This window comes from Coffea arabica, chromosome 5c (genome assembly GCF_036785885.1).
Source record: "Coffea arabica cultivar ET-39 chromosome 5c, Coffea Arabica ET-39 HiFi, whole genome shotgun sequence".
Taxonomy (NCBI): domain Eukaryota; kingdom Viridiplantae; phylum Streptophyta; class Magnoliopsida; order Gentianales; family Rubiaceae; genus Coffea; species Coffea arabica.
In genome coordinates, this window is record NC_092319.1 from 33,762,839 (window position 1) to 33,787,827 (window position 24,989).

At 34.6% G+C, this 24,989-nt stretch overlaps 1 protein-coding gene across 1 annotated transcript; it reads right to left on the reverse strand.

Annotated features, from left to right (window-relative positions):
- Positions 1 to 524: 524 nt before the first annotated feature.
- LOC113690435 (E3 ubiquitin-protein ligase COP1) lies at positions 525 to 13,149 on the reverse strand. Its single transcript, XM_027208340.2, has 13 exons — positions 12,572 to 13,149; positions 11,303 to 11,380; positions 7,734 to 7,889; positions 5,882 to 6,238; positions 5,045 to 5,202; positions 4,873 to 4,947; positions 4,447 to 4,525; positions 3,013 to 3,168; positions 2,785 to 2,883; positions 1,749 to 1,853; positions 1,399 to 1,578; positions 1,017 to 1,127; positions 525 to 934 (listed from the first exon to the last, which is right to left on the reverse strand). The coding sequence occupies exons 1-13, from the start codon at positions 12,893 to 12,895 to the stop codon at positions 764 to 766; spliced, it is 2,049 nt and encodes a 682-aa protein (XP_027064141.1). The 5' UTR covers positions 12,896 to 13,149; the 3' UTR covers positions 525 to 763.
- Positions 13,150 to 24,989: the final 11,840 nt, after the last annotated feature.

The window sequence follows — 24,989 nt, forward strand, 5'->3', positions numbered from 1 at the left end:
CATAATTTTGCAGGTTCATTGAATAGTATATGAAAATACTACCTCATTTCTTTATCGTATTTTTTTTTTCGCGTGGGGGAGGTCGACCCTCTTAAGCAGGGACAAAACACAGGGTTGCAGCACCCAAAATATCTGCTCCAATCAATTCCCGCAATTCCTATTGAAGTTCAGTTAGAATCTACATCCCTTGTTAACACTTCTTTTAACCAGCCAGTCTGCGCACCCATTCCCTTCTCTCCAAACATGTTGTAGTCTACATTCCCAATCCCTACGTGTGTAATTCCTGATGAGAAGTATCAGATTGGATAATGGTGATTCCGAACCTGCTCCTTGTTTTAGATCCAAAGCTGCCTTTGAATCAGTTTCAAAAATCACCCTTTATCGCATTTTAGTGTCCTTAGTAGATTAAGTGAAGTTGTTGCAAATAGCGTAACAAGAGTGCGCCAGAAATATTACTCGATAGTCGATACCGCAGAAGAATGCAGTCCAATAGAAGCATTTCATCGAAGAACTTTCACTAGAACTGAAAGAAAAGAGCAATTCCACTTCTTTTATATTCAAACTATCTACAAGATGTTAGGTGAAGAGAAAATAATAGATAAAAAGACCAAACACCTAAAATTGTATCATTCTGGAGTCACAACAACTATTTAGTACAACTTCTTTCTAAGCATCAGGTACCAATTTTTGGTATCAATACACTTTCACAAGTAATAAATTGTTAGTATTCGTGAGGACACATAAACATATTAATTTCACACACTCATGCAGCTAGCAGTAGCACTTTAATTGTTCCTTGGCTGTTAGCGGCTAACATGGTCGGGCTATCACTCTTCCAACATACTGCACTAATAAAGTAAGAACCTGCATCTTCATCAGCATCATCCATTTCCGGAGAACCAAATTTGTGCCAAGTCACAGGTCTAGCAATAGCCTATTAAGCCCAAAAGTGCATGTAAGAATCAACGCTTTTTCTACAATCAAATAAAAATGATGTTCAAGAAAAGATAACCGACCTTGTGGTATACGAATACTTCATTTGTTTCACTACCACAAGCAATAAATTCATTGTTGACTGTGAGACCCACAAAGTTCTTCTCATTTGTATGCCCTCTCAATGTACGAACCTACGAAAACAATTGGAAATTAGTACCAATTTGAATATCAAAAGCCAGTCACAAATAGTCAATGGAGATGATAACGGCAATTTACCACTAGGAGCTGTTTGTCACTACAACAAATTTAAACAATTGACACATTTCACCCAGTGATGAACTCACTCCAAAACTAGCCACTTTCATTCCATTCGTCCTTTAAAAGACCCTTTTAGGAGTGAGAGTGCTAATTTCAGACTGAGTTTATCACCTCACTAAATTATGGATTACTCTTTGAACTTACAGGCAAATTTTCCTTCACATCCCACAGCCGCAGGGTGCTGTCAGTTGATGCAGAAGCAAGCTCATTGGTGGACAGAAACTTCACATATGAAACGGTTTTCTTATGCCCACTAAATATGTGAAGTGGGTTGCTGGTGTTTCTCAAATCATAATAATGGATGTGATGGTCTGCAGAGCCAACCTGCAAAATGGAAAAATATGTAAAGTTGCTCGTAACAGCAACATGATACAAGGTAGCATTGCAAAACCACATTCAATTATTTGGACAAGTAATCAACCAGATTCTACAAACTTAGTAGAAGTAAACAGACTCCAGATTAAGAACAAGGCTGATAACAAAATATACTTTACCGCAACATGAACACTCGATCCAGGATTATACTTTACACAGCATATATTTGCCTTCATGTCAATGTTGAGAACACTAGCCTCCTGCTTTGTGCACCAGACTTTGACCTGCAATTTTATCCAAGGAAATATGATGGAGCTCATACATCACACTAGAGATTTACAACAGATGTTATCACATGCATGAATGATAGAAGGTGTACATTAACAGATTTATTCACGGAGCTCAGTCAAACTCATCTGTTAAAAATGTTTGGTCTTCTTAACAAGTAAAGCTCAATCACAAAATAGGCTCAATTTTTATCAGTTTCTAGTTTTCACTCCCAACTTGTCATTTTCTACAGCTTCCACTGTCAGTTTTTCCCAATTCTACCTGTTTTTCTCACTACTTCCACTCCAAAATCTACTTTTGAACTCAAGTAAATTAATCTTTGTTTTAACTACGAACCACATGAAAGTCAACAGTAGACAAATGCACCATTTCACTTCCTTTTTCCCTCTCCTCTCTGCTAACACTGTGCTGACCCATCCTTGGAAGTCTTCAGCACCGTCCTTTGAACCCTCTCAATAGTGTTTTTCCAGGTCCATGTAGTTTCTTTGCATATCTAGGTGCCAGCACTGCTTGCAAAAGAAAAATAGTATTGTATGTTATGCATTTCTGTCTCTGCTGTCTGTACATAAGACAGAATACTGGCTTCTTGCATTTGCAAGCTAAAATCCAATTCATTTGGTTGCTGGCACATTCAAATGTAATTTAACTCAAAACTTAATTATCAACAAACAAACAAGAGTCAAGCTCAAGATTCTAAAAATGAACAAGACTCAAGCTTGAACGGATAATTCATCTTATTTACTTTGTCACATCAATCTTTGATTATACGACATTCGAGCCTAGTTTGCATGTGAGTTACTTGACTCTACTTAATTACAGCTGTAATGCACAGACAACGTTAAAGCTCTAAAAGAACAAGTAGGAAATATGAATGTACTAACTGTTCATGATCACTGTGCTTCCAGGAATAAAAACTAATTATAGTACCTTACAATCATCACTTCCAGACACAAGCATTGAGGGTTCAGTACGCGAAAAGTCAACACTCCATGCCCGTTTTTCATGCTCTTCATATTCCATGATACTCTGAATTGTCCAAGTTTATCATCATATAAAAATTAATCAACCAAGTTAGGTCCAAAGTACAAATTTACCATCCTCAAAACAAACAAACAAGTACATTACTAATACAGTACTAAGTGATAGAAGATTTACCTGCCGTGTCATCACATCCCAAACAGTCACTATTCCCTCATAGTCACTGCTAGCTATGTGATTTTTAGTGTACTTGTTCCAACTCAAGCAGCTAAGCTTAGACCTTGTTGCCATCTCTACAACAGGACAGTGCACATCTGCAGGTTCATTTATGATCTAGAGAACCAAACCAGATTGCCAACAGTCAGTGGACCGGTCAAGAAACAGCATTTCAGAAACACGCAATTATGAACTTAGCAAACCAAGTGTCCCCTTATTAATTTTGCTGGTTACAGCAACAGCCATACCAATAACATGTGAGCCAATATGACATATACAAAGACAAGATCATGTGGAGTAAGTTTAACAAGTTTCCTACATCCAGCGAAGAATTTTCTGTTAATTCAATTAACTCAGTAAGAAATGGGAATTAGCTCTCCACGTCCCTCGGGACAGAGGAGGCTAGGTTTAGCCAAAAGATACTTATCAGTTCAAGAATGCAAGGTGCCCCACTTTCTCAAGGTAAGAAGGGGTAGAGAAAATGCCTTGAGCAAACTTTTATAAGAATATGTAGAACTGGATTTTGTTTCATGTGCTCTCATCGAAAGGCATATTACCCTTGTATGCATAGAATCTAGGATTAACCTTTTGTTGGAACTTACTTGCACACCTACTATATATGAGGAATACCTTTTTATGAATACCACTCATATATTACCTATCAATTGAAAAATAAAAAGAGAAAAGTTAGTCTAAGGAACAATGAAATCCTAAGTTTTGCTCTACTAGTGTGCTGTCAGAGCAGCACGTGAACAAGTTGCTCATACATTACACACACCAAAGAGAGAGAGAGAGAGAGAGAGGATTTTAGAAAGTTCTAATGTTTAGGAATATCTCACTCTTCTCCTCTTTTAATTGCAATTTAGTGTTACTGGTAAGAACTTAAATCTGGAGAATGCTCAGATTAGTGTTTTCAAGTATATTAACATCCTAATAATACACAGATATCAGATATCTGAATACTTTGATTTAGCTTCTATCACATCTAAAGCAGATGATTGCATATGAAAAGAAACATAAGCGCCACTCAGAACTATCTTTTGCAATGCAAATGCTGCAAATGAACTTAAAATCCGCAACAGCTTGTCACTGATACTTCCAAAGGCTAAGTTGTGCATGGGTTTACATGAGCTATTATTTAAAATCCGCGGCAGCTTGTGATACTTACAAAGGCTAAGTTGTGCAAGAGTTTATATGAGCTATTATTTCATTGGAAGGGATTTTATTAATTGTACTGAACTGACCAACCAGCAAAAATCTTTAAAAAAAAAATGACATTCACAGCTTTATTCCTACTAATTGCAGTAAAAAAATTGCTGATATCAAATATCTCCATGTTTCACTTTGAACCTAATTTAACTTAAATACAGAACTAGCTGCAAGTTTGAAACTCACTGAAGAGAAGTCAAAAACTTTAATTCGGCGTGAAACTCCAGCAGTAGCAAACAGTTCATCATCCCGATCAAATTCTATACTGCAACATGGTAAATCACTCATGTATAGTTTAACAATTAAAAAATTGTCAGTGTATAGAAGCCAAAAGAACTGAAGAAGTCTGTCTCAACAACAATATACCAATACAACAACACAATCTCTCTAGCTAGCATAACTATTCCAACTCAAGTTCATCCAGCTTTTCTGCTTATTTCAGAAGAAATATCAGGGTGAACAATTGCTACCATTTAGTTGGGAAAAGGCATTGGTCAATCTTTCGCATTAGTTGCTACTCTGACTATTTACATAAGTAACTACTAGCTCAGTCAACTACAGAAGAAGATAACAACAGTTGTCCACTAATTATAAGGAGATAATCCCAATTACCTTGAGACAATGTTGGCAACATTGGCAGAGTGAAAAATATCCCCATGCCTTAACTCTGCAATCACTCTTAACCGACTACTCCACAACACAAGATACAAAGCCATTTTAGTGCATTGAATTAAATTTAAATAACATACGAGTATTTCATGTAACAGAAAATGAGTAACTTTACCTGTATCGCGTGAAGGTGCTGAGTACAGTTTGAAAATCTGCCAGACCTGCGCTATAACCTTCTCTGTGCGCGATGGTACTACCCTTCTCTTCTTGATTAAATAACAGCTTGGCTAATTGCCTTCTCTTTTGCAAGTAACACTCCTGTAAATCATTAAACTGCAAGCAAAGACATATATAAGGACTTTGGTGTTGAAAAAGAGCAAACTATTAGATGAATTGTAAATCTAACATTCAAATCCCAACTGCAATAAATTTATAGCTATGGAAGTTTTGGACCCAAAAAAAAAAGGCCAGTCACCTTATAAAAGTAAATTAACAGCAGACAGTGAACTTTTGGACCATAGCCCTTTGTCCAACCATCATAAAGAATAGAAAGCAAATGAGTTCTGTAAAAGTTATCAACAGATAACAAGTACTATGGGTCCATACACTAGGGATAACACTTTTTTTCTCGCAAAAAAAATACAATAATAACTTAGTGATTGTATTTATTTCAAAAGTGAAAACTTGACTACTTTAGTTGTATTTGTTTCATCATGTTGGATTGTACTCCAATAGTTTTTGTTTGATAGTTTTTATGGGTTTCAATTGTAAAACTACAATGTAAAATGATTTGGTAATGTATTGATATTTTAGTACTTAATTATTTGCTAAAATTTGACTACAATGAAATTATATGACAAATTTTTATTAACCACGCAGGGGACCCCCGCCCCAAACTCGGCCCTTTGCCATTCCTACCATACACCACACCAAAAGCAACATAAGCAGAAGAGTGAGCCACTGTAATGGTAAATTTATGAGACAAAATCCATAGCAAGTTAAAAATGCTAACCTGAGCATGAACTCGCTTTTTCCGTACTACAGCTAGGCCCGATTGACTCATAGGCTGTGTATTTAATCCACTAAGAGAAGCATCCTTCCTGTGGTTTGCAGGAGAGCTGAATTGAGCTTTTGAATCCCCTTTCTTATACTGAAAGCTCCCAGTAGCTCCTCCATGAGCACTACGAGAACTGGAAACAAGTCCACTGCTTGTCCTATCTATGGATGAAGAACGTGATCTCACACCCAAGCAATCATCTGATAACACCTGCAGTTTCAGTGAAAACCTGTCCCTTACCCGGTACAGCTCTATTCGATGCCTCTCAACTGCGTTAATGTCTTCTTTAATATACTGAAGATCATTTTGTATCTAAAGATGAAGCAAAAAAAAATATCACTAGTGGTGAACACACTTCTAAGGCATAGTATGTCAGCTTTTACAGTAATAATTTAATAGGAAACTAATGTGACAATCAAATTTGGTATCAATTTGAGGTCAAGTGATTATGAATATTCACTTCTTTGATAAATATAACTATCCATTAATTTACATCTATATTGCGAGGAACCATTATGAATCAGGAAAAGACTCAATAGGTAGGAGAGTGGGAAATTAGGACAAACCAATCCCCATAACAAAGCCACCTTCAAAGCTTATAAAAGTTCACTCTACACTTCTACACCATCTACATAGTGAAGATTAGAGGAGGCATACTTTCCAGAGTACATAACTTCTGCTTTCAAAAAATTAGGAAGCAAGAAACAAGCTTTTCCCAAAAGATACCAACAAAGTGTTTTCAACTCAATTGAGCTTTCCTGTCTGTTAAAATGTTGCATCCAAAATTATTAGCCTTTCATTGTGCTAATCCGACACCTATTTGAGAATAAAACCAGCTCCAAAAACATATAAAACTTTTTTCAAATAATTTGTGAATGTACTGCATCAACCATTACAACTTCAGATATACTGCAGACAGGACATGTAGAACATAAGTGTTATACTGATCAATTATGTTAGTTTCAAAAGCAGAAAGTGGAGAACATGCAATCCCACCAAATTTGTACATGTAATGTAACCCTTTATATGTGGCACAGGAAAGCCAGACAAACTTAGAAATTGGTAAAACCCAGTTTAATCATCAATTTCAGAAATCCTTCCTTGCAATGTAAAAGAAAAGTTGAATGGATGACATGTAAAAGCAAATAACATATACACCCATGAAATTACAACTGGAAAAATTGGAACCAAGAAGAACAGCAAATGCCTCGACATCAAAATCTGTACTACCAAACTTGACCTAAAGATATGGACAGATAAATATTTGGAAAATAAATTATGTACAGCTAACAACATACAAGTAGCCATACACTGAATTTCAGATATGTACTGAAGGGGCACAGTTTCATAAAAGTTTTAAAAGAAAAAAGTTGCAAAAAAAAAAGTACATTGTACAAATTAAGTTTAAATTTCAAGGCACACTATCATCATAGCAAACAAAAGTAATTCTGAAAAGCTCATCTACAAGCTTCTCAAAACTAGTTACTTTCTTGTAAATATTAAAGCAGCCAAAAACACTTTAAAAAGAGCTCTCAAACAGCTCTTAGAAGACGAAAATCCCATCATCATTTTACTGGGGCTGAACTTTCTAGCAATTTTAATATCTCCATGGCCCTTGAAGAATCATGAATGCAGACAAAAACAACTAAACATTCTAATATCCAGTAGGGACATGAAATATCAACAACTTAACTGATGACGGATGAATACACTAGTGAACCAAAGCAAAAAGCAAAAACAAATGCTCCAATTCAGGTGCATCCAGCAGGGTATATCAAGATGCCTTCTCATAATCTAGTGCACAAACCTCGTTAAGCTCGTCAACTTTTTGCTTCCTTAAGATATGTAAGAAATCCAGCAGTATTTGCATATTTCTCTCTGCTTCTTCCTGCTCTAATTTTCTCTTTTTCTCTGCCAGCAGAGTCAATAGGGTATCCAGCTCCTTGATGGATACTTCACAACCCTGTCTAATGATAAAAAATGTTACACTTCAAGCATCTGCACATGTACAGCTAACTACAGAAGAATCCTATAAGATAAGAGCACGCATATATAATCAAGCCAGAGAGTGTGAGAAACATCATTTTAGCAAATGTTACACTTCAAGCTTCTGCACATACACAGCTGAATGCAGAAGAATCCTATGGGCTAATAGCATGCATATTGACTAACCACACCCCCCCCGGGGGGGGATTGCATTAAAACCAACCCATTTTAGTTAGTTACCCAGCTTATCAATAACAACATCCCAAGAAAATCCAACAAGGAATTCTATGTTAGAACATCAATTAGCCTACGGCTGAATCAATTCATGGCTGTTTGTGAGGATGGAAACAATACTAGGATTCACACCAATCAGAATAAGAAAACATCATGAAGGATTAGTCCAAGCCAAATCTCTGACAGGGAAATTGTTTCTACAAAAATGACCCTCACAATGAGCCCTGTGTCCTTATGCTGTGAGATTTTGGTGCAGAACACAGCACTAACTATGAAGATTGATGTGTAAAGTCAAGTACAAGAATAGCTTCTAGGGCAGGAGAGAGAGGTAAAGGAAAGAAATTGATTTCTGATGCATGTTTGTTTGACAAAAATATATTTCAGAGAAAATATGTAGTGGTACATTATTTAGGACATTAATGCATCACTGATATTTTTCCTGCAAAATCCTGCATATTTTTCAGGACACATAATGCAGGAAAGTGGGGGGAAACACTTGAAGATTTGTCTTGCAAATGAAATGCACAAAGGAAAAGTAACCAACTTTAATTCACTTTCCCACACATTTCCCAGCAATCGAACACTACGCAAGAGCTCTGAAGTTTGATAATGATCTAAGTCATGAAAGCTCATGCCAGAGTACACTAAAAGACTGTTTATAGAGCTTCAAAACACTATGATTGCGCTTATTGCCAAAAGACAAAAGAACGTTCATCAAGCACATGCATAGCGCACATGCAACAGCTTTTAGAACAATTCGTAGATAACTATTGCTTCAACTTAAATCATAGTGAAAACTAATACTCCTGCATGAGGTTTACACCATACTCACCACCAGTTGAATATACATTACTATGAAAGTATTTCCATAGGTTCCATCATATACGACACTAGTTATAACAGTAAGTATCAAGTATTTCGTTTCAACAATGGCACTGGTATAAACTACAGGAATCCTAAGTGTACTAGGCAAATGGAAAAGTAACTAATGGGTCTGTGTCTTGATAGTAGACTTTGGTATTATAGTTAAATCAATTGAGATCTAATGGACATTCTAGTGAAGCTTTAATTTACATCACCCGCTATGCCAAGCATTTTACCATGTAATGCTTTTTCAGCATGACACTATACAGTTTTTACTTCACAAAAGTTCTAAACTAATGTGCCCTCAACCTCAAGCAAAACAAAAAAAAAAAAAGAGCACCTACAAGTATCAAAAGAAAGAAGCACATATCTACCTGTCGACATTATGTGCAGATACGGTATTTAAAGCCGAACAGATCATTTGAAAATTAAAGATCTCAATTGGGAATTTTTCCTGTGCTAAGTAGAGAAATAGACAATGGTAAAGGAACAAGTAATCAAGGTTTACAGCAAATACAGGCTGAGTACATTCAGCCATTCTTTCTCTCTAAGATCGCAAAGAACATTCAGGATTAGTTTACACCCTGTTCCCAAAGTTCTAGCCTCTTATGATAGACCAAAAATTCAGGAGTCTTTCTTATTGTTCAAAACCTAATTTTGGTTAGGATAATTTAGAAACCTATCCAGAGGTTTCAGACAACTTTCCTTAGCACCACTGTGGGTTCAAATATCACACTGACCTCCTTATTTTCACTGTTAACGTGACAAAACCTAAAATCTGCTGATCAAAATACGGCAAAAACACAAAATTCCTATTGAAGATCCTAAAACACCCTTTCCTCATCTCTATCAAAATCAGAAACAAAAAAAGTAAAGGTAAAAAGCTCCCTGACCTATATCTCTCCCCCTACCTCCAGCTAATCACCACCCCTTCCCACCAATGTTCCACATTCAATCTTCACCAGTCTTCCTCTCCTAACCATCCAAATCCCAAGATCCAACTCTTCATTGGCCACAAACTGTGCCTAGCCATTACCCGTCCTCAACTATTGGCCTTCTGTTGCACTGTAACACTCCTCCCTAAATGCCAAACATAAAGAAAGCAACTACCTCACTTCTAGGACCACCACCAACTCAATAAGTCAGTTGCTTCCCACAAGTTTGATTTGACCTGTTCTTCAACCAAACAAACAATCTGTCAGGCTCTAAAAGCACAGAATTATTCAATTTCACATCCTTTTGCAAATTATCAGAAAATAGTCAACAGAGGCAAAGAGCCTGCAGTTCACAAGAAGGAGGAGGAGGAGGAAAATTGGAAGTGTAGTGATATCAGTGGTCTGAATTTAAGGGTCTGGGAAAGGTTGGCTTCAGATGAGATGACAGTGCAATTTAATTGGTGAGATTGAACTTTTTCCAGAGGCTTTGTGATTATAAAGCAGTGGTTTGGGAGAAGTTGTAGTTCAACTGAGGTCTTATTCTCCTCTCTCTGTCTCTCCTTTTTTTTCAGTGGGCTGAAAGTTAATAGAAATTGTGAGAAAGTTATATAGTAATTATCTATATGGTTTTAAATTTTTCTTTAATTTTAACACTATGAAGGAGGTCAGTGTAATATTCAACACCACAAGGTTGCTAAGTAAAACTGTCCAAAACCTGAAGGGAGGTCTCTGAAATCATCCCTTTATGATCTATATGTTTTAAATTTTTCTTTAATTTTAACACTATGAAGGAGGTCAGTGTAATATTCAACACCACAAGGTTGCTAAGTAAAACTGTCCAAAACCTGAAGGGAGGTCTCTGAAATCATCCCTTTATGAGTCTCAATTGACCCCTCTCTCATGCAATTCACTAGCATTTCCTATTATAACTCATGAGGCAAATTACATGGCATAGTTTCGCACTAAAGCAAAGCGCAGCATGTCACCAAATTGTGAATTGAGATTTTAGTGAATAGAATTTCACTTCAACCCCTAGAGGGATCAAATCAGACACAAGGTAACAAACAAGCACAAAAAATGTTCTTTCTTCTAAATGATATTCCTACAAATTAATGATCTCTAAAAAAACTTAACATCTTAACACCATGAATTTGATGAACAAATTAAAGCAAGCAAAGGGTGCATAGATATGCTGCACAATTGTGGGTCAAGCATCAATTATGAGAGATACCGTGAACGAGATCATTTGAACGAAAGCAATAGAAAAACAAGCTGACTAAATCCATATCTCCCCTCCACCAAGGGCAGATGTAACAGCAGTATCTCGATTCTACCAGTGCTTAATTAAATAAATTACCTGCTCAAGTGATTGTCGAAACTGCTCTGCACAGGATGCAGTTTTTGAAATTTTTACGGCAGATCTCTTCTTCAATAGCTACAAATGTGGTACAGAGAAACCTTATAACAATAAGCTGCATTGTGGAGTAAAAGATTTCAAGATACAAACCAAATAGAAAACAGACAGTTAGTGAACAGAGGTTAATTCATCCAAAAGAATACACCTAACAGAAATTTAAAAGTGCTATATCATAGAAATAAGTGCTATAGTATAGCAAATACAGAATTTGTCTCATCCACCAAATTCAGCAAAGCCATGTAGTAAACAAGGAAAAAGAGAAAAAAAAATTTTAATCTAAAAGTGCTATACTATAGCAAAGACAGAAGTTGTCTCATCCACCAAATTTAGCAAAGCTACGTAGTAAACAAGGAAAGCAGGAAAAATAATTAAAAATGGAATATAATCATATTAACAAAAAAAAAGAGTCATAGAAAACATACTAGAAAATTGAAACAAGCAACACGCATCAAGTGCCTCATGCCATAGATTTGTGCACAAGGTGGACAAATGGATCAAACTAATTCACTCAGGGAGAGAGATTTAAGATGCCTGATATGTTACCTATCATCAGAGCCTAGGTCACTAAGCACAGGCAATCAGCAACTCTGTTGTAAAAATATAAAATTTAAACAGGACAATGATATCGTACACAGACTCTACACAACAATGGAGTTCATTACCAAGATGGGCCAAAGCTTAGATTTGGCTGATATCCAAAAGTATTTTAAGGTTAGAGCAAAAGCTTCATATCCTACATACTAAGATCATCTGGAATGTATCTCTACCTTATTTGGTTCTTCACCTTTCTGAAGCTAACATCTTCCACAGAATATACTAAGACCACTTCGTCCAACATGCATACTTACAACCTAACTTCAGGCTAGCGATATGTTTACAACCTAACTTATCAAAACTGCTTATCACCTGCATGAGGCGCGAGAAGCCATAAAATGAATTTTATATGTGTGTGAGCGCGCTCCACGAAAATTAACTACAATTCATTTTTTATCAATAACCAGCAAATGTTTCAATAACGATCATACTTGCAATATTTCCTTGAAAAAACACAGTAAAATCGTGCCAAATTAACTCCAATTTCATTGCTGATGAAGATTTCCACATCAACAAATAATAGTAATTAAGTACCAAAAGGTTTAATTGAAGAACAATTACAACAAAATAAGCAACAAGTAAATGCAGAATAGAGTCTCGGAATATTCTTTCTACCTTATCGAGGAGGAAATTGGGGTAAAGTTGAGAGGGTGTCAGAAAATGAGAGCAACAGGGGCAATCACTCTTGTTCTGCAAATGAGTTACTATACACATATAGCAAAAACTGTGCCCACATGAAGTCAAAAATGCATCCTTAATTATCTGCATACATATTGGGCATAGCAATTCCTTATCCAACAACTCTCCTTCTTCTTCTTCTGTCTTCTCTTTCTCCTTCTCCTCTTCATCCACCTCTCTGGCAGCCGCTGCTGCAGCCCTTTTGTCCCTTGTTTCCCCCTTTGCAGCCGGCACAACTGCCCCAGATGAACTCTCCTCCATTCCCCCCAGGTTCCCAGTCACTTTTTTTTCCCTAATTTAAGACTTCTCTCAAATGGGCTTTCAATCTTGAACAGTTTTGATGATCATCGGCTCCAGTTTTGCAGCTGGAGAATTTGCTGGGCTTAAAAAGCTTGGTGTTCCTTTCAGTTTTCACCCTTCTCTGGTCAGATGTAAGAGGAAAATGGGAGTGTGGAGATGAATCTAAGAGGAAATTTGGTGCGGCAGTTTGAGGAGAATAACGGCCCACGTCAGTTTGATTGCGATTGGCAACTGGGTGTGGCTGGGATTTACTTTTAAGTTAAATTACAGTTTTAACCTCCTAAATTATGACGGTTTCTCACTTTGCCCCTTAAATTTCTATTTTGGACGTATTACACCCTGAACTTTTAAGTTTGTTATAGTTTCATCCAATGTTAATGGGATGAGAAATTTAACTTAATTTTTATTTCCTTCGTGCACACAACGCATTTGATAGTCAGGTCAAATTTCGTCACGTATAACTTGTTTTGAATTATTGTTGCAAGTTGCTGTCCTCTTTACGTACCCATATTTTACTTCTGATTTTGATCCCTTTTTTTTCAAAAAATTATTCAAAACATCTATCACATTTTACAAAATAACTTTTTTTGTCACTCACTTTAAAAGTATAATTTTACTTTCCTTATAAATTCACATTGGTCAAATTAGATCCCTATCTAAGTTTCCGATTAATTTTTGATCGGAATCTACCACGAACTTTGCACGTGACCATTTTGGAAGGGCAAAATTATCAAATCAAATTTTATATAATCCGATCCATAGTCTCTCACATTTCACAAAATGAATTTTTTTCATCTCTCACATTTAATTTTACAAAATGAATTTTTTTCATCCCTCATTGATTATGTGTACGAATAACTTTTTTAAAAAAAAACATGTATATATCTATTTGATTTCACCTAAATAGTACGAATAGTATGTAATATATCTCTATTTAATTTTGTCTAAGCGTATTATTCAGATGAAATCAAATAGATATATACATGGGTATAAAAAATTGTTATTTTTTCACTCATGTTCATTTCCTTTTACTCAAAAATTAAAAATAAAGAAGGCATTCAATTCTAAAGATTATCGAGTATTTATATTAAACTAAATTTGGAAAAAAATAAACAAAGGAAAAGTGTGACAAAAACAAGTAGTGATTGGCACTTACAAATTTTAAGACAATCACAAGACAAGTAATTCAACTATTAATCTTAAAGTTGATTAGTAGAAATTTTAGATTTAAACTGCACTTTATTAGCATGACTATAGAATTCGAGTTAGGACCCATTAATTAGATGATTTTATCATACAGCTCAATAAATAAATTATTACCAAAAGAGAGAAGACCACAAATATTGAATAGATTCACATGGTGAAATCAAATAAATATATTGTGAGAGCTCATAAATTTTTCCATTTTCTAGGGTTTTATCCTATTTAATGGCATGTTTTTCCGCATTTTCTTTATTAGGAAAAGTTTTCTAGATAATTTTTATGAGTAAATATAGTTTTTAGATGATTTTTCTAGTATCGGTTGGTTTTTGAGAAATTAAGAGCGTATACCGGACGTGGGACCTGCTAGTGCGGAAAGTTCGGAAAAATTTGGCCAGTTAGATTAAGTTTTGGATACCGGGTTTATTTTACCAGGTGCTAAGAGATAATTAGAGGTTGTTATATGGATGAAAGTGGAGAGACAAAAAGATAACCATGTATTAATTGAAGTGACAAGTGTCACTTGTTGATTAATTCTTACATTTTGATCATAAGACCATCTTATCACCTTTACCAAATAAATACTAAAATTGACCAAAAATTTCTCATTTTCTTCATCTTCTTGGCCAGCCATCTTCAAGCAAAAATGAAGAAAAACCTCTCCACTTTCTTACCTCTAATCTTGCCCAATCTTTCAATTCAACCGTTTAATCTCCAAATTACTCCATAAAACTTCTTGCTAGAAAGGATTAAGAAGGATTGGTAGAGTTGTTTTGGAAAGGGAAGCACTAAGCTACCAACTTTCTTGGGGTTTTAAGGTATTTTGTCAAGAACATCCTTTTTACTTCAATTAATTGCTTATTAGTGGTTTTTAGTTATTTTAGATGTTGTTTTGGGGAAGATTAGCACTTGAATGCATGAATTCCAAGTTAGGGTTTTGAATGACCCTGTTCTGTCCGGTTTTATTTGAGCATGTTAGAGGCCGAATCAGCTCTTGCCCAAACATAAAAGTTGTAGAGAATGATGTTTTGTAGTAGCCTGCAAATTTCAGCTCAATCGGAGCAACGTAGCCTGTGAAAAGACCGAAATACCCCTGCTGCCCTGTTTCTATCCGAACATGCTAATAAGCTTCTGTAATTGGTTGTTTTGACCAGGAATAATACTGATTTGGTTGTTGATGTCTTCTTAAGAATTCTACCCTTGTGTCTTAGTTTTCTAATGGCTTTGGAATCACTTGAATTGGAGTTGTATATGTTGAGATATGACTGAATGAATCAGGACTGCCACAGTAAACTTCGAATTGGAAAATCTGGAGTTGTTTTGGTATATTTGACCTAGTTATAGTGAGAACTGGACTGAGTGGTCTTCATGAAAGTTATAGCTATCTATCTTAGCTTCGAAACGATGTAAATTTTACCCAAATCCGATAAGTGTAGCTCAAGTTATGTCCGTTCCGCTAAATGATGTCAAAACTGTCTTTTGGTTTTAGGGTTTATAATTGGGGCTTTTCTAGGGTTTCTTTGTTGAGCTACCATTTGGTTGTTTTGAAGGGTATTGTGGCTCTAATTAAAGGTGTTTGATAGTTTGTGATTGGGTGTTGAGGTTTGGTTGGAAAAGTAAAGAAAGACTAAGGGAAATGCTGTCAAGATTTTCGTGGAGCTTCTGCACAGTCTCGAGAAATTTACTATATCTGGATGTAGGAATGTCGGAACTGAGTTCCATTTGTTGTGGTTTAAACTAGATTCGTAGGGCTATAAACCGTGTAAATTTCAGACCTTGTTTCTATCTGTACAATTTCTGGTGATTTTTTAAAGTTGACTGAAATATTGTACCTGTTATGTCTTTCACTGGATAAAGCAGCAACTTGAGGCTTGAATTTGACTGACTTGTGCTCTGAATCTTGTGAGGGTGTTCTCTGGAAAGTTATAGGCCTTGGAATGTATTTTCCAATGGTATAAATTTTACTCATTTTGGACTTATAAAACTTGAAATATGATTTTTCATATAGGGTTGCGCGAAATTGGAAAATCCTGTTTTCCTAGTATCGATCTTACTTTTATTTTCTACTTCAAATTTGGAGTTGGTCAGTCATTGTAGGAAGGGTTTTGAGGATTGTTCATGCCTTTAGGACTAATCGTTATCTTTTCACTCTAAAGTCACCTTTTCGCTTTACATTAATGGTTTATTTGGATAGGCACCTGACTGGTGATCAAGTTTTACTTGCGAATTTCACTTATTATGTCTTGGAGTCCAGTCTTGAGTGTTTACCTTGATTGTTCTAGGAGGTGCCGACGAGTAAAGCCATACTTGGGAAGAAAATTTTTGAAATTATCCTTATTTAATCAGGTGAGTGTACCACTCCCCTCATTTGCTATTTAACCTGGTTTCTGCCTCTGCAATCTGCGATTTAAATGACTGCACTATCTGTTTATTTTGTTTGAGACGAGGGTGTACTTTATTACACTCGTTCTCTTGTCTGTTCATATGCCAATTTTTGGTGCGAATTTGAATGTATCTGTATCTGTTCGGACGTCGTTTGGAAACTTGTATCCAACGACCTTTTTGTGATCTCTGAGCTCAACACCTGTGGCTAGTTACTCGAGTCGGGCCGGCAAGGGCCTGGTCGATTAGATAACGAACCACGGTAGTCTGTTTTAGGATCTTTAGGTATTGAGACCCTTGATTCCGGTATACTCAAGTATTACCACTTCTGTTTCTGTTTGGAGCTCGGGCCCGGTAGGGGTAAGTTTGGTGGACGGATTTTGGTGTAAAGCGGTGCTCTACTGGACGGGACTGGTTACTCTTTTTGGAAGTTGACGGAGTGTCAACTATTATTTCGATCAAGCTTCAGTGAAGCAAGTGGAAATTTGGCTCTTGAGAGCCACCCGTATCCTTTCTATCTATGGTGTTTGTTCATTTCTTTATTTGATTTGCATATGTGACTAATTAAATATGAAGTTCCATGATTCTTACTTGCTATTATTTTGGTACCTCATTGAGCGTAAGCTCACCCCTTTCCCATTATCTTTGTTTTCCTTGCAGGGAACCACACTTTGAGCCGTGATTTTGCAAAAAGGGTTGAGCGGGTGTAAAACGTTTATTTGTTAGCTCTTGTGTAATAAAAACCCTAATTATTTTTTTAATGAAGTATTCCGCTTTTAGTTGTACAGTTTTCCATGAATGTCTCCTGTGTAATAAAAACCCTAATTGTTTTTTTAATGAAGTATTCCGCTTTTAGTTGTACAGTTTTCCATGAATGTATATAAGTGTTTCATCGTGTACATTAAGTGTATTCATTTGAGATGGTATCTTACGGTGTAGATCTCATGCTTCTCAACTTAGTAGTCTTCGATTGATTGTTTTCTTGGGAATTCGTTTGTGCGCTATATCGGGTTTGCGTGATTCGACTTCGTAGTCCTGACGAGAGTTGGGCAGGCGGTCCACCAACCCTTTGGTTCACCTTAAGGTGAGGTGGGGCTGTCACATATATACATGGGTTTAAAACAAAATTGTTAGTTTTAAACCATGAATATATCTATTGAATAGCATATATACAACTACAATTAGCCTGTCTAGGTGAAATCAAATAGGGATATATTGCATGCTATTCGTACTGTTTAAGTGAAATCAAATAGAAATATACATGGGTTTAACAAAAAAAATTATTCGTACACATGATCAATGAGAAATGAAAATATTTGTTTTGTGAAATGTGAGCGATAAAAAAATTCATTTTATGAAACGTGAGAGATAAAACAATTCATTTTGTAAAATATGAGAGACTATAAATCGGATTATGTAAAATTTGAATTGACAATTGTGCCCCTCAAAAATGATTACATGCAAGGCATGTGGTGGATTCCAGCCAAAAACTAGTTAGAAATCTAAGTAGGGACCAAATTTAACCAGTGTGAATTTATAAGGGAAGTAAAATTACACTTTTAAAAGTGAGAGATGAAAAAAGTCATTTTGCAAAATGTGAGGGACGTTTTGAACGATTTTCTATTATTTTTTTCACTTCGCAACTAGTTTGTGAATGAGTAGGATTTATATTGAAACCAAAAAAAAATCAGATTCAAAGACTCAGAAAATTATTGGGTTGAGGTTCAAACTCACATAGAAATCTAATTGGGTGTTTAAAAATCATTATATGAAATTTATATCAATATGGACATCCGACAAATACCGTGTTTTTCACTACATTACGCAATTTCACACACACATGAAATTCAAGTTCAAAATATCTTACCTACACTATATATAAAGCCTAAGAGGGCTTATGGTGTTATGGCATTTTATGTTATGCCTTTGTAACCCTTATAATAAAGGTTAAAATGGGCTAACCATATTAAACAATTATCTTCATTCTTTTCCAAGTTTAAAAAATTTTTAAAATTATTTTTATAACTTTTATAACTGTAAGCAACTATCAAATAACCAATTGTTTGTATATTTCAATTTTCTTGAAATCCTCTAAAAAATTACTTTCATAGTGTAAAAACGATTTGTAGAAAAAATCTTTATAAATAATTATATATTTATTAATTGTACACACATAAAGTGTGCCTTAATGCCTAGTAATATATATTAATCACTATATATATATAGACAAAGACACAAAAATACAAAGGCTTAATCGTTTTGTCCAATTGATTCTCAACCAAACTCAAATATAGTTTGAATCAATCTAATACTTTTGGCTTATGGGAGATCAAATAAAAATTAATCAAAACGAGTAAAATCGTTGATAAAAGTGATGAAATAATAGGTTCAATGTCATGTCCTGATATTCATTGGACCACATATATCATAATATATATATATATATATATGTCAATCTCAGAGGCAATTTAAGAGGGAGGGTGAATTAGGTTGTCCAAACTTTAAATAATATTAAGAAAGTTTACTTCCTTTTTGGACAATTACTTCCTACAAGGAGAATTAGTATAGTTGGATATACAAATTGTAAGCAATGATAAACAATAAGTTCAAAATAATAAAGCTGAAAATAACTCAAATCAAATCACAGCACAAGTTTGAAACCAACTTTAACTTGTATTTACAAACAGCTCCTTCAAAGTAGATGAACAAGTTATACTTTATACAAGGATTCAGATCACTTCTGCTCAATCAGTCTCTCTACTTGAAGAGAAAGAACTTTTACCGTCACCACTAACCTATCCAAGCTATAAATGTACTCTTCAATCTCACTAAGAAGAGTTTTTCAGTCTTAGCTAACTATTACAACAATGAGTTTCTTGCTTGAACACTCACTAATCACATTTTCTGACTGTTATTTACAAGATTAATCTCAATAGCTATTAATACATAGGAAAATAATAACGTTACAACTAATCAACTAACTAAAAATTAATAGCTAATAGACTAGCCGTTATGGCGTTCAAACGGTCATTAAATGTCCCAACCTGCGTCCTGTCTGTTTCAATGTGATTAGAATAGAATTATTTTGACAGAGTACTTGGGACAGTTCTTGTGTCCAATTGTGTGTCCTCATAGTTGTTATTTGAGAATTTTGCGACTTCTGGAATTCAAATAACCTTGATGCATTCTATTTTACATCCGTTGACTAGAATATTACTAGGCCTTAACAAGAATATTCAGATAGTGGAAGATTTTATTGAAGTGTCCAATTATGTGTCTAAGTAACATGAAATTACTCCTTTTGCGAAACTTTTATGAGACAATTGGATGGTCCAATGAGTCTTAGGATAATTGCTTTGTGCATCCGAAAAGTCTTTATTTATTCTACAACAAAACTTGACAAAAATACAAGTGCTCTTTGTCATCATCGAAACAATGTGAATTCTGGGGCCTAACAATATATGTGCGTGTGTGTATCTTTATATGTATGTGTGATGCACACACACATATAAACTTAAGTATACGTATGGACAGAGTACCTCTTTAATGTTAACATTTATGTCTCTTTTTTAACTACTACTATCATCCATACAGTGAAATATAAAATTTACCTTTCACCAAAAAAAATGTATATAGAACTTTTTGTTTTATAATTACCTATAATATTTTAATGTTGTTTATGTCTATTCACACATTTCTTGTTTTTCAACTAAAAGAAACACAAGGTGTACCAAAAGTTACTAGTAGTTAGAAATTAAAATTTTTTTTGCTATATAAAGTCAAAGCAGTTCCGGGGTGTTTAACATTTTTTTTTTGGAGAAAATCAATGTCATAAAACATCTTTGCATATCATCACCCGCAAATCCAAAAAATTCTTCAGAATTTCATTGCATTAATTGAGCAAAAACATAGATAAAATTAAGTAGAAAATCTTGAACTTAAAATAATCTAACTTATATTTGTTTGGTTTTTTATGTCTACTATGCATCATCTCCATAGCTGTCATACTCTACAAACAACCTCATGCAAATGCAAATGCATGTTTTCTTCTTTCATATGTAAAAGTGAAATAATCAATCAATCAAATTGCGGGAGGCTTCATGAAGTGCTTCCTTTGGAATTAAATTTCTGTTTGTCCATATTTTGACAAAAAAGTATCTCTTGTTTTTCATTCCCATTCCTATAAGAATGAATACTATAATTCGCATTACGAACAGGTATAAATACAGCACCTATAGGATAACTTCCATCTTGAAAGTTCTGTGGCATTTTTATAAGATATCCTGGATTTCTAATCTAATGCACAAACTGATTGGTTCCATAGGAAAAACTATATTATTCTCGAAAAGATCAAATGGTTTCTCTTCAATCAGCTCTATCCAAATCACAACTTGTTGGTTATTCTTCAATAATCCCTGACTTGTTTCAAAATTGCTGGCGTGCTTTATCGCATTCCTAGTATAAGAAAATCTCGACCATGCCGATCCTTCTATGTAATTGGATTTGTTGTACAAGTAAATTTCATGAAAAGCCCCTTTAGCTATAATCTTATTAATCCACTCCACATGTTCATTACCATTAGATTTCTCATTAAAGATTATCTCATTACACTTGAGATTGTTCAGAACCTGCATACAAATATCAACAACCCAAGAAATGAAACAGCATTAACAAACTTTGACTAGTAGGGGATGTAAACTCAATTTACAGTTGAGGTGGTCATAGAAAATGAAGTCTTTAAACTTTTTCTTGTCATGTTGTCCTGTTAATAATCTTGGCTCGTCTATTTCACTTGCTAATATATCACCAAAATATTAGTGGGTGTCATGTTGTCTGCATGTTTTAACCTCTTGAAACATCATATTACCCCTATAGTGAAACAGCAAAGTCGTACAAATCTTCTTAAAAAATTAATAAAACGTTTTAGTTTTATGACTGCCAAAATATTTCAAGATATTTCTGTACACGTCTTGAACTAATATTCATAAACTAAACTTGAGATAATTAATTTTATTAAGAAATTTTGTTAATCAAGGATAATTGTCTACATAATATGCTTTAGTAAAATGGGAGAATAATTCTTAATTACTCTTTGTTCCGGCACTATTAAAGCTTCTATTACCATTGCCACAATTTTGCATATATACCTACTTCAACACCACTAAAACATAACTACCACCCACATAATTACGGGACTACATAATAGCTGTGCAATCAGGGCCTTTCTCTATTTAACAAACAAAACATCGTGAAATAATTTCAAAAGTTTGTTGAAACTTTTCCTCAACCTTGTTTTGTGAAACCCAATCAAGGATGATTTCTCATTGCAATGCTTTATGTTTTCTTCTTTCATTTCTTCTTTTTCTTCTCTTTACCTACGTTTCAATTTGTTTTTCTCTATCTTTACTAAAATTAAGTTAAAATTTCGAAGTATGCTCAGGAGATCGACAATGAAAATGTTGGGAGGCCCTTATTGCACAACTATTATGTAGTCCCATTTACTTTCTATCAGTGCATGAAGTACGAATTTTAAGAACAAAAATTTCTTATAATACATAATTATGTAGTCCCGTTTACTTTCTATCAGTGCATGAAGTATGAATTTTAAGAACAAAATTTCTTATAATACATAATTATGTTGCAAGCCCTTTTAAATTATCTCAACAAACCTATGATAGTTGGTACCAACATGTATAAACCTTTTCAATTATATATTTTGAATAATTGAATGATAATTAATTGAAGATCTAGGTTGATCAATTCTTGGTTTTAATGATTAACAAGTCATAATAATGATTTGGACTAATTTCTTTTCATGAAAAATTTGTTAGGAACAGGTCCAAGCTCAATGAATTTAGAAAAAAGGAAAACAAGTTTGAATGCAACTTATCACTTAGGGTTGGACGTAGCTTGAGATGCTAGATAGAAGGATCGGACATCTGAAAAATGAAGAAAATGCCAACTCTAATAATTGGACGATGGGTCGAACATAGAATATAACTATTAGTCATCCAACAAGCTGGCTAACTCTCTGTGAACTCTCTATTTCTATCAGACACATCTCTCAGACGTAGGTTCGGATGTCTAAAACTCCTAGTGAAGACCAACTTAACAACCTTTGGATATAAGTTTGGATGCAAAATTTTTGGATCGGACATTTGATAGCTCCAACGGCTAGTTTTTTAGCAACTAAGTTTTCACCTTTAGAGAGACTCTTGGGGACAATTTTCACTATCTATAAATACCTCCAAATCTAAATATTAGAAAGACTTTCACCTACAATGATTACAAACTTTGAAAGAGTAATTTTGAGGAAAAATACTCGTGTGTGAGTTTACTTGTAATTTTGGTGAGGTTAAAAAGTGTACTAGTTCTTAGTTGGTTGAAGGCGTTCAATTGTCGCATTGTGAGGGTTAATTTGAGTGAGATTGAAAAATTCTTTAGCTCAACTAAAGGGCGTTTAGGATAAGCAAAGAATGAGCTTTCTTATATACAAGGTGATTTGCTATGCCATCAATTGAAGAAACTACTAATAGTGGAAGATTCAACTCCGAATTTGAAAGAAGTTTGGGAGTTTGTTTGCTTTATGTTCTTCTCTTTTATTCTATTTTTAAGGTTAAATTGCCTTATTCTTATTGCTTTTTTGCTTGCTTAAGTGTGTAATCACTTACATGAATTCAGCTAGTTTTAAAATCAGGTGAAATTTTGTATAACTTGTTTAGTTTTTATACAACCTAATTCATTCCCCCTTAGTCTTTGGACCTTACAATTGGTAACAAAATTTGGTCAACTAGAGATTAAATGCAATTGACTTAAGAGTAGATCATGGCAACCAACTTATTATTTGGAACATCTATAAATGAATCACCTACGACAGAAACCTTTATTAAATCTATTGATTTTGATTTGTGGTATGTTATTGTGAATGGTTCTTATAATGCTTTAATCATAAAAAAAAGGAAAACTTAGAGAAAAGACTAAGAAAGAGTCTCATGATAAAAGAATATTGGCACAAAATATACAAGTTATGAATAATCTTTGTAAAGTTTTGGATAAAGATGAACCAAAAAGAATAAAAGATTGTAAAAGTGCTCAAGAAATTTGGAGAAAATTAGAAGAGATCTATGAGAGTAAAAATCCTAATTTTAGTGAAGAAAAGGAAGAATGTTCAACTTCAAATTCTAATGACAAAGATAATATAGATGATCTAATAGTTAAAAAGATTGTTTGAAGTTTATATGAAAAGTTAAAAAGAGCAAATGAATTGAATAAGATATTAAAATCTCAATTGGATGAATCTTCTTTAGAGAAGACACAAATTAGAGAAGAAAATGAGAAACTAAAGTCACTATTGGTAGTTTAAAAGAGTTTCACAAAGAATTTGAAAATTCAAATAAGGAATTGAAAAAAGAAAATTAAAAAACTCAAAGAAAAAGTGAAGGTTTATGAATCTTTAAAAGTAGAACATGTAAATATTAAGAAAAAAATGGATGATTTGAATTTGTGCTTGAATAAATTTAGAAAAGAAAAAAGTGAAACTTGTTGTAAGGATGAAAATGAATCTAAATTGCCTAGTGGTTATATGAAAAATTTTGCTAAGCATTTTTAATCAAGAAAGATCATTTTTTTTATTCCCGTCAGAAAAGAGACAGAAACGGAGGGGGACATAGACCTTACCTCCCAGGAGCACAATGCATCTACTAAATTACTTGGCTGGAAAGAGGAGTACCATTCTCAGACAACAAGTTATCCTAGCATCTTCTAAGGGAAGGAAGACCAATTTTGTCCAGTCTAAATGCCTCTCGGACTCGAGTAGGGAGATCCGAAAGCTGATGATAGGTTCTGTCACAAGCTTCGTCACAGCCAATATTAGACAAGCAATCAGCCACTTGATTACCTTCTCAGAAGCAATGAGAGATGCTAACGAAATGAGACGATAGCTAAAGGAGGGTCCGGACTTCTGTATCAATACTCCACGGGCATCGAATTGCTTGCTGCAATATTTGAACTAGCACCAGTGAGTCCACTTCAACTTGCACTCTCACATATCCACGTGAAATACACAAGTTAACCCCGAAGAGAAGGGCCCTCGCCTCAGCTTGAATGCTAGTACAACTCCCAAAAAATGTGGAGAAAGCGAGCAGGAGCTTCCCCTCACCATCACGCAAAACTCCACCACCTCCTGCCCGTCTAGGGTTGAAAATTTTGCTAAGCATAAAATAACTTGTTCATCCAATATCTCATGCTATTTTTGTAAAAAATTTGGTCATATAATTGATACAAGTTATAAGAAAGAAAATTTTGATAGAGAAGTTAAACTGTTGTGGGTTAAAAAGGACAAGTCTACAATTCACAAAGAAAAACAAGGTGTCTATAAGACAAATGATTTTAGGGAAATGCTTCTAAAACTTAAAGGTTAAAATACTAATAAAAAAAGACGCACTCCAGTTTTAATAACAAGAGAAATCCTTTC